The sequence below is a fragment of the Sinocyclocheilus anshuiensis genome, unplaced genomic scaffold (assembly GCF_001515605.1).
Source record: "Sinocyclocheilus anshuiensis isolate Anshui unplaced genomic scaffold, SAMN03320099.WGS_v1.1 scaffold1848, whole genome shotgun sequence".
NCBI classification, from domain to species: Eukaryota; Metazoa; Chordata; class Actinopteri; order Cypriniformes; family Cyprinidae; genus Sinocyclocheilus; species Sinocyclocheilus anshuiensis.
In genome coordinates this window covers 845-10,920 of record NW_015558631.1, presented here as the reverse complement: position 1 = coordinate 10,920, position 10,076 = coordinate 845, and the positions used below count along the sequence as shown (strand labels likewise).

The window sequence follows — 10,076 nt, the reverse complement described above, 5'->3', positions numbered from 1 at the left end:
CCCCCCCCCCCCCCCCCAAAGGCATTTCCTTGCACCGTAACAGACAGTACAACAGTGGAGGGAGGAGGATTTGGAGGAGGACGGGGAGGACATGGAACAGGTGAAGGGTAGAGAACCACAGGAGCTTTCTGGAGGGAATGCCATGGTGAAAATGAAGGAGGGAGGAGCCAAGTTGGAACCTTGATGAACAAGATATTGGGTGGGACCGGGTAATCCAAGATGTAGTGTGTGGTGAGCTGGGAAGGGACATGATCCAGGGTAAGGATAGGAGTGGGAGCTAACTCTGTGATGAAAGTGATGATAGAGGGGGCTCAAAAAGGTCTGTGTCGGGGGGTTCTGGTTCCGCGGAGGGCATGGGCATCATCTCTGGGTCTGTTGCGGAAAATTTCTCTGCAATGACAGCCCAGTTGGAGACATCATTGTAGATTTTAAAAAGGCACATTGAAATTAAGCAAAATCACTATAGTATATAGTATTTTTTTTCCAACAAGCTGGTTTAGTGGAGCAGCATGTTTAGAAAAGTCCCTGACAAATCATCTATGAATAGAACATAGTCCCACAAATGCTCTGACCTCAGAAGGAGACTAGGGATTCCATTCTTAATTTTCACATTTTTCTGTGTTCCTCGTATAAGGCTGAAGATCTTTTTTAGAAAAAAACATGGCCCCAAAAAATCACATGATCTCTGGCAAGGTGACTTTTTAAAAAATTCCATTTCAAGCCTCTAGATTGGATTGAAAAACACTTCCTTGAGATGAGACAGGTGTTCCTCTAATGTTCTGGCATAAATCAAAATGTCATCAGGATATACCATGCAGATGTGCCATGGGAGCCCTCTGAGGACTAGCTCCATTAAACTTTGGAATTTTGTTGGGGAGTTTGAGAGCCCCATCTACATGGATCGCAACTGAGGCTGAGAGTCTTTTACAGTCACACTGTTCAAGTGTCTGGATGCCAGCCACCACATTTCTTTATAACTGTAACAACTGGTGACACCAGGGGCTAGAGCTCTCCTCGATACCAGTTCGGGGAGGACAGTTGGATGCATAATATGCAAGCTGTTTAATAGGGTTCGGCTCACTTATTCTGATATAATGTTTCACCAGTGTGCTTTTACCAGCATTCTGCTCAGAGGAGCTGAAGATGCCATTGTGTTCCAACAGCAATGCACAGAGTGCAGTCCTCTCTGATTCTGACATTGGTGACTCATCCAGCAATACAGGAGCTGCTACTCTGGAAAAGGTTGCTGCTGCTATGTCAACTGAAACATGAAGAACAGATTGGACATCAGAATCATCTTCAGAGTAAAACTCATCCTGGTGGTATAACTTGATTTAACAAAATATCTTGCCTGGTAGGATTCAAAATCTGAGCATCTGTCAGTCCTTTATGTATCTTAGTTACAGTTAAAGAATCAGTGGAAGAATCAGACAGTTGTGGATAGCCAACAAAGTAACTCACTAAATAAGTTGTACTAGCTTAACACATTTGAACTGGTACACTTGAATTGTTGAAGGGTGGTTCATAGTGTTTGCCAGAGACACATTACAGCACTTTGGAACAAAGTTTTTACTAGTGAGAAGAGGAACTGAGATGTCCCACAGTTGTAAATTTACATGGCTGCGGTCCAGTAATGCTTGTTTTCTCAAAAGAAAGTGTCATCCTAACAATGGTTTTTATGGTTTCTCTTAAAACATGAAATATATGCTGCCATGACTCCCAGCTGAAATGTTATTGTTATGGTGCCCGATGAATCCAGTATCTGTCCATTCACAGGATGGGTCATCACATAGTCCTTTCTCGATGGGAGGTTACAAAGAGCTGCAACTGGTATGAGGAAATCTGCACTAATGAAAGACACACTAGAGTTCACTAAAATCTGACCCTCCACACGTTCAATCACTCTTCTCACATACAACACCAGAAGTCCCCAGCCAGTGCTTGCCACATCATTCATTTCTTTTAGTATTATGTAACTGTTATTGGTTTTGTCAGTTTGAGGGCACACGGGTAGCACAGCTGACTTTGGGCTCCAACATAAGCTACATTCCGGCTCCTGGATCACTGCATTGGTTCCATCTTAATGAGTCAGTAGAATCCTCCCAAGTTTATTGATCTGTCATGACAACTCTCAGAGAGATTGACATGGTAATGGAATTGGCAATGATAATGTATTAGGTCTTGGCGGAACAGATCTGCTGCTGCTGTTGATTATTGCTGCTGCTGCAGAGGAAGTACAGAGACTTGCTACTGCCAATACATTCACAGACTGCTGCTGCAAATATACCATACATGAAATAGCCCCATAGCAGATCTATACAGGTGGAGCTGGGGAAGGTGGAGGGTTTCTGAAAGTGTGCTGCAGATTGCGAAGAGCAAGCAATGCCGAAGTATTTGAATATTGAGCAGCAAGCTCATTGGCTGTTGATGCAACAGCAACCAATCAGCTGCACAATGTAGATAACAGTGTGATTGCAAGCACATTGGTTAAGGACATATCAGCCTGTGCCATCTAGAGTTTCAGGCTCCACCATCACCCAATCACAACATGCACCATCACTAGAGTATTCATCCTCTGCACCTGCCATCAATAATCTCATCATAACACAGACAAAAGGCACACAGCTTGGATACCTATTTGGATAACTACTGGTCTCGTTTGAGAAAGGACTCCTTACCTGTTCTCTCGAAACTCCTGTGTATCTTCAGAGTATCTTCTGCATCTTCAGTCTGTATCCTTTCTCTGCCACCAGCTCAACCTCCAGAAGAGGGCCACTGAAACTCATTACAAGGTCCAGTCGGTAACTAGAAAACGTCTTTGCCATAGCTATTGCAACATGACCAAGTTATGTCCTGTCCTGTGCCACAGACCTCATACCGGGTGAGCCAGTACCCTATGGCAAAATATACACCTTATCCATTTTTGAACAGAAGGCCATGGAGGAGTATATTGAAGAGACTCTACAACACGGCTATATCTTCGGTTCCACCCCATAAAATATTGTGTCTGACCGGGAACCCCAGTTTATTTCTAGGGTATGGAAAGCCTTTTTTACCCTCCTCAGTGTGACTGTGAGTCTCTCTTCAGGTTACCACCCAGTCAAATGGGGAGAAAGATCCAAGAGATTGGGCGATTCCTGAGAACCTTCTGCCATGACAACCAGAATTCTTGGAACCAATTCTTAAACTGGGCCGAGTATGCTCAAAACTCCCTTTGCCAACCTGCCACTGCACTGATTCACTTCCAGTGTGTCACTTACAGTCAGTCCCAAATACATTGACTCCTTCACCATCATTCGTCAGATTCACTCTTCTTTTCATGTGTCACTGCTTAAACCCTACGATTCACCCATTTCTGTTTCTCCTACAGAGGCTGGCCCTACGGAGGAACCCCACTTACTTTAGTCCAGGAGGATGGTACCATCTATACAGTCCGAGAGGTCTTGGACTTCTGGTGCCGTGGTGGCCGTCTAGAATACTCAGGTGACTGGGAAGGATAGAGCCCAGAAGAATGCTCATGGGTTCCAAGAGATGACATTCTAGACCCAACTCTCCTCACCGATTTCCACGATTCTCATCCAGATCGCCCTGCACCTCAAGGAAGAGGTCACCCACCATGCGTTCGGGGTCTGCCAATGCCCAATCACCAAAGTGTTGATCTTCTGCACATGTCATCAATAATCACCTCATTATCATACAGATAAAAGGTACACACCTCAGATTCCCACTTTGTCTGGTCTCATTTAAGAAAGGACTCCTTACCTGTTCTCTTGAAACTCCTGTGCAACTTATCTTCTGTGTCTTCAGTCTGTATCCCTTTGTGAGTTCAAGCTATCTGCGACTTACCCTGATTAGGTGTGTGTTGCTCTGGTCATCTGTTGAGATTGTGGTAGATGTGGTCATCTACCACAATCTCCTTCATCACAGTTACGGACTCTACAGTATATCATCTTGTCATCCATTTCAACCTGCCTCATTTCTGTTTACCATGTGTGTTCATATTCCAACTCCGCAATAATTCTGCTGACATTAAATATTTTTGGAAAGTTGAAATGTTTTGAAATGTGATGTTAAAACTATTTTAAAAAGCATTTGATAAGTCTTATATGAGATGATATTGGTAATTAAAAAAAATAAAATAAAAAAGGCTTCTAGAAGGCTAGAAATTTGTTTTTGACAAAGGCTTATACACATAAACTCTATTTAAAAAAAAAATCATCTTATTTAAGATACTGAAAGCAGTTGGGATAAACATTTTCTTATACCAACTCTTTTTAACCAAGCATGCCTCAAACTGTTTCCGAGATGGGAGCCATTGAAAAGAAGCATGGAGAAGAAGTAATGGATCCATATCAATATGAAAGGCTTTCCTTTCAATTTCCCTTGTGTAGAGTTCTGAAAGAGCAACTTTGCCTTTTATCTTGTTTGCCTGGTTTACAGTCCTTGAAAGTTTGCTTTTACATTTAACAGAAATAGAGTAGAATCAGGATACAATATTAAAAATGAACATGATCAGAGCACTGGATCTGATGCTGCTTCAGCTGTCTTCCCATCATTGTATTTTATTCCCATCATTGTATAAATACAGATAGCAAACAACCGTTGAAACAAGTGTCAGTGTTGATGGGTTAATTGTAGTTGCATTGAAATAATGTTACAAAGTGATACTGGTTTAATATCACTTTTGCACCCTCAGTTAATGTTGAAACAATGTTTCAATTTCAACTAAAAATCCATGATATTATCACTGAATCAATGGTGCACTGTGATGTTCATTTTACATCACTGCAGTTGAATCAACGTTGAAAAAAAATCAATGGTAAGGTAACTGTATCAACGTTATGTTGTGATGTTGATTCTATGTCACTGCTGTTGATTCAACACCGAAATGAATAAAAACAATCAGTGGTAATGTTGTTGAATCAATGTTACTACTGTATCTGATGTTAGTTCAACATCATGTTGAAGTTGAAAATGTTGCTGAATCAACATTACACTACAATGCTAATTCTTAATTACATTAAAAACACAACTTGTTAACAGTTAAATCAATAAATTTATGGTGTAATCTGTGAACCCAGAAGTAATGTTTAAACAACAAGGCATTGCAAAAAAAAAATAATACAAAAAAATAATAATAATTTTTACTGCATATGCTTTAGACATGTAACATTCACGTTTGCACATCATTGCATCTGTTGAGTGCTTTAGTTGTAAATCAGTAATGTATGAAACTTATACTATTTTTAATAGTTGTCAGTCAGTTGGCCAATATGTGGAATTATTAAAATGACATACTAATGACAACAATCTACTCACTACTACTATTATATTATTATTGTAAATCAGCTATATGTGCTTAGACATGGCTTTATTTGAATGTGATTACGTGTGTATATTGTGTGTTTGTTTATTTATTTATTTTGAAATGGTGCATTGAAACAAGCTGTCCTCCTATCATCCCACCCAGCCCTACTACTTCCTTTACTATTTGTGTGACAGTTTTATTCTTATATAAAGCAACTCACAGTGCTTTCTATATTTTGATAGTTTTACACAATTTTGATCATTTTACACAAAAAAATGGTACTTTTGTGTTAAGAGTATCCCAGTGATTATCAATGATTCATTTAAAAGTGGAAATGTTGTGGTAAAAACTGAAAAGGCATGTAAAGTTCACTTCTGATGAATCTGTTTTAGCCTTTTATCTCTTGTGACAGATGCACAAACATGAGTGTCATCTTACACAACTTCAATGGCTCTCCCACAGTCAAAGTTCCACTCTATTACAATATATAATACAACATAATCGCTTCAATCTTACAGAAAGTTCATGGAAAAGCTGTGCTTAAGCTTTGGGAAAACACTAAAATACAATGATCATAGATTCACACCTTTCTCTAGTCTACACCCTTTTCTGAGAATCAGGAAACCAAATCCTGTTCCCACCTCTAGATTGAGACCAGATTTTGCCACATTCAGAAATAATACACAAATGACTATCTCACAGCAGCTCAAATGATATCATTATCTGCAGTCCATGAGGAGTTGGAAGTATCCTGGTAAGAAATATTATTGTGTGTATCAGTAACAAAAACTTTTCATGCATTCATACAAGTGGGACAAATGAAAGGCATTGGTGTCTCATATTCTTTGGTCTGATCAGATGCTTGAGAGGCTGAGCCACTCGGTGAGCAACTCCACCCACTGCATAAAGCTGCACAGAAAGCTCCACTTCCAACTCCATTTTGACTTTAACTGACTCAATTCTTCTGCAATTCATCTGTTATCTTCATCACAGTGAGTATTAAAAAAATTCAATGATTAAAAAAAAAAAAATTTGACAAAATACTCATTTGTATCTACATTTTTAAATACAACTTAAATGGGTCTGATTGAATGTAAAATGCTTTATTTTGATAGTCCACTTTACTTTACATTCTACTAACTATAAGTAGCTTTGCAACTTCATGTCAATTAATGTATTAGTGACTGTCTGCTTAATATCTGCTAACACTTTATTTTGATGTTCATTTACTGACTATAAGTAACATTGCAAGTACATGTCAACATATTCTACTAACCCTAACCCTAACCCAAACCAAACAGTCTACTAGTACTCTAACGACTGCTAAATGACATGTAGTTAGTAGAATTATAGTTCGAATCTCTAAAGTGGACTATCAGAATAAAGTGTAACCTAAAATCAACAGAACATACAGTACATCAATTATATATTGTAAACAGCTAATGAAAATATAGAATTGTGGCAGTTACAGACTTACTTGTTTTTAGATAGACGCATTAGTAATTGATTTATGTTAATAATTCACTTAGATCTGGTTTATGTTTGGGTGCATTTAGCCTAAAATGATTTAGTCATTTTAGCTTCTGTGTTTGTTACACTGTGAAATTAAACAGACTTCCGTTGATTCTGCAAACTGGAAACACTTTCACAAAAACATAAGTCTAAATGTGCTTGGCTGATTCTACAGGTTTAGGTGGAGCCTAGCGTTCAGCATTTTTTTAACAGTTCACCAGGAACAAAAGTATATATATTTTTTTATATTTACATGTATATACATTTATATTTTATATTATACATAAATAAATTTTATATATAAACACAACATATTTTTCTTAAATATATACATGCATGTGTTTGTATTTATATATATATATACATAATACATATACACAGTACACATACATATATTATGTAAACAAAAACTTTTATTTTGGATGCGATTAATCGTGGAAAGAAAACAAAGTTTGTGAAGTTCATGGCTTAAAAACTTTAAGACATTCAAGCCTTTGTTTTTGTTGAATTTAAAAGTGACGTGTTCTCGTTTACCCACGGGATATTGGAAAAGTACTATTTTCTGAGCTTGGCCGACCCTTTGAATTCTACAGTGATAGTTGTGTGTCCTCTGTAAGACTATAATGTAATTGGTCATCAAGACTCACGTGATCCAAGTTGACCATTAAGCTCTCTCCATTGGTTGTAGAGGTTGGTGTCATATAATAAGAACGTCTTTGCTTTAGGTCAGATAAGGAAGGTTTGTACTGTTAGTGTGCCTCTAGAAACATGTCTGGGAACACTGTACTAAGACCTAAGACTTCTTCTTTTTAAGTTTATTTGTTTTCTTTTTTAAACTTCAAGGACTCTAAATAAGCTGTATTTTTAAGGGCCGCTGGATTCTGCATGCTGAGGATGACAATGCTTCCAGCAGCTTCTCCGTGTATTTTGATGGTTCTCAGTCTCTGCTTACGAGCCGAGGCTACCACTGCCTTTGACCTCCTGCGCGAAACTGCTGGTGAATCATTTGATCAGTTGTTCATATAAATACAGGTTTTGCAGGTCTTTGTCTCACTTCTACTTTTTGTCTTACATTTTTCAGTGAGTTACAGTGGGTCCCTGCCCTGCGGCGGATGGGACTGTGAATGTGCATTCGGGAGACAGAAGAGCTGCTGTTGTATTGCACAGCCTCTGTTTGAGCTGGAGGAGGCCACGTTCACACGTATGGTTGGCCTATGGGAAGGACTGTCTCATCTGAACAGCCAAATAGAGGAGCTCACAGGTACTGCTACCTCACATTTGCTTCTCGTTTAGGAAAAAACAATATCAAATCTTTTCTGGAAAAGTTACATTTTCCTTGCTTTCTGCCCCTTCCTCAAGCTGGATGCAAAATAGCCTTCACTGCTGCAATGCTTCGAATGAGTGGATGTCTTGGGCCGTTTAACAGCAACATGTCTATCTCTTACCGGTCTGTCTCACTCAATCAGGGCAATGGCTACAATCCTGCGTTGGGTAAACAGGCCACAATACACTGTGCCAATACTACTCAACATTTTAGGGCAGCATCAAAATCCAGAACGTCAGGAAATGAGTGGAAAACAGGAGACAATAATGCTGCGCTCACACTGGGCCTCATTCATGAAACACAAGCAGAATGAGATTTCTGTAAATTGTCCGTTAAGCCATTTTGATGTCAATTTTCGGATTTATGAAAGTATTTGTATTTTCAAAATTTTAATTGGTTCACAAAAAATTTACGCCTACTCCAAACCACATGTAAATGGTGCATAACACATCCGAAAGTTTTGTCTTCCTTTAGGTAAACCGATGACAGTATTTTGATAACACACAACATAATAATATTTCACAAGTTTGCTTGCCATATAGCTACGTTATCTTTAAGCTACTGAGGTTAAATTCATTTTTTTAATATATGACAGCTATGAAAAACTTATTTAAAATATGACAGCTGTCATATGAAAGCTGGCAAGTTTCTGATCTAAAACATTGAGTGCGTTTCTATACAATTTCATGTGCCTTCATTGGTGATTTGCTTGTCTGTGCCTGTTGCCAGCTTGTAAGACAATATGTGAAATGTTGAATGATCATGACATTCATATTTAGCATAGCTGTATCAAAGTTCAGTTAATTTCTAATAAATCTGAAATAACTGATTTTTATTTATTTATTTCATTTCATTTCATTTCATTTATTTTAATTTCATTTCATTTCATTTATTTTATTTTATTTTATTTTATTTTATTTTATTTTATTTTACATGAGTTTTCAAGGCCAGATTACAATGAATCACCCAGATATCATAAAATCTACATGTGGAGCAATGCATAACAGTTTTGAGGGGGAAAAAAACATACATAATTTAAGTCATGATGAAATCATGTAATTACATATGCAAATGATTAACACTACACCTCATTAAAATGCTGTATAGGTCAAACTAATCTCCTGTTTAGATTTATGCAACACAATGCATCCAGTTCACAGTAAGTTTGAACAGAATAAGCCAAGCAAACAGAGACATCAACCTGATCCTGATTCTTCACAGGCACGTTCACGGCTCCTCACGCTGGCCTCTACTCCTTCTCCTTCACGGCGTACTCCAGTGTTGGCAGCGCAGGTCAGCGGCTCTACCAGAAGGTGCAGCTGATGAAGAACGACCAGCTGGTGGCCTCGTCCTGGGAAGATAACCGTGAGGACTCGGAGGACAGCAGCACTCAGACGGTTCTTCTGCAGCTCAGACGCGGCTGTCAGGTGTATGTTGAGCTGATGTCAGGCAGACAGCTGTGTGGAGACACCCGGGGCCAAAACATGTTCAGCGGATACCTGGTCTATCCCTTCTCTGAGCAATGAGAGGGAAATAACTCTACATACATACACAGCAGTCTTCAGTGTAATGCCTGCAATCAGATATAAAAGAATAAAAAAAATGTTCAGTTGTGAATCTGGGCATCTTTGTATGAAATTGTCATAAAAATGACTAAATGAACATGTACCCTACCCTTGCAATACAGTATATGGCTTTATGAATAAAGGTCACTTTAACAGATTTCTGTGCACTTACTTGTTTTTTGACATCTTTTTATATTCTAGCTTTTTAAATATCGAATAAAAATATAAAAATCTATCTCAATGTTTAGATAGATAGATAGACAGACAGACAGACAGATAGATGACAGACAGACAGACAGACAGACAGATAGACAGATAGACAGATGATAGATAGATAGATAGATAGATAGACAGACAGACAGACAGA

The 10,076-nt window shown here is 38.5% G+C and overlaps 1 protein-coding gene across 3 annotated transcripts; it reads left to right on the top strand.

Moving 5' to 3' along the window:
* Positions 1–3,916: 3,916 nt before the first annotated feature.
* LOC107680810 (complement C1q-like protein 4) lies at positions 3,917–9,866 on the top strand. Of its 3 annotated transcripts, none has more exons than XM_016476859.1 (5): positions 3,917–3,926; positions 7,664–7,817; positions 7,902–8,081; positions 8,180–8,311; positions 9,366–9,866. In XM_016476859.1, the coding sequence occupies exons 2-5, from the start codon at positions 7,706–7,708 to the stop codon at positions 9,668–9,670; spliced, it is 729 nt and encodes a 242-aa protein (XP_016332345.1). In that variant the 5' UTR covers positions 3,917–3,926; positions 7,664–7,705; the 3' UTR covers positions 9,671–9,866. The 3 variants fall into 3 exon arrangements, with proteins under 3 accessions (XP_016332345.1, XP_016332344.1, XP_016332343.1); XM_016476858.1 differs by lacking the exon at positions 3,917–3,926 and adding an exon at positions 6,253–6,300 and having other exon boundaries at positions 7,690–7,817; XM_016476857.1 differs by lacking the exon at positions 3,917–3,926 and adding an exon at positions 6,253–6,300.
* Positions 9,867–10,076: the final 210 nt, after the last annotated feature.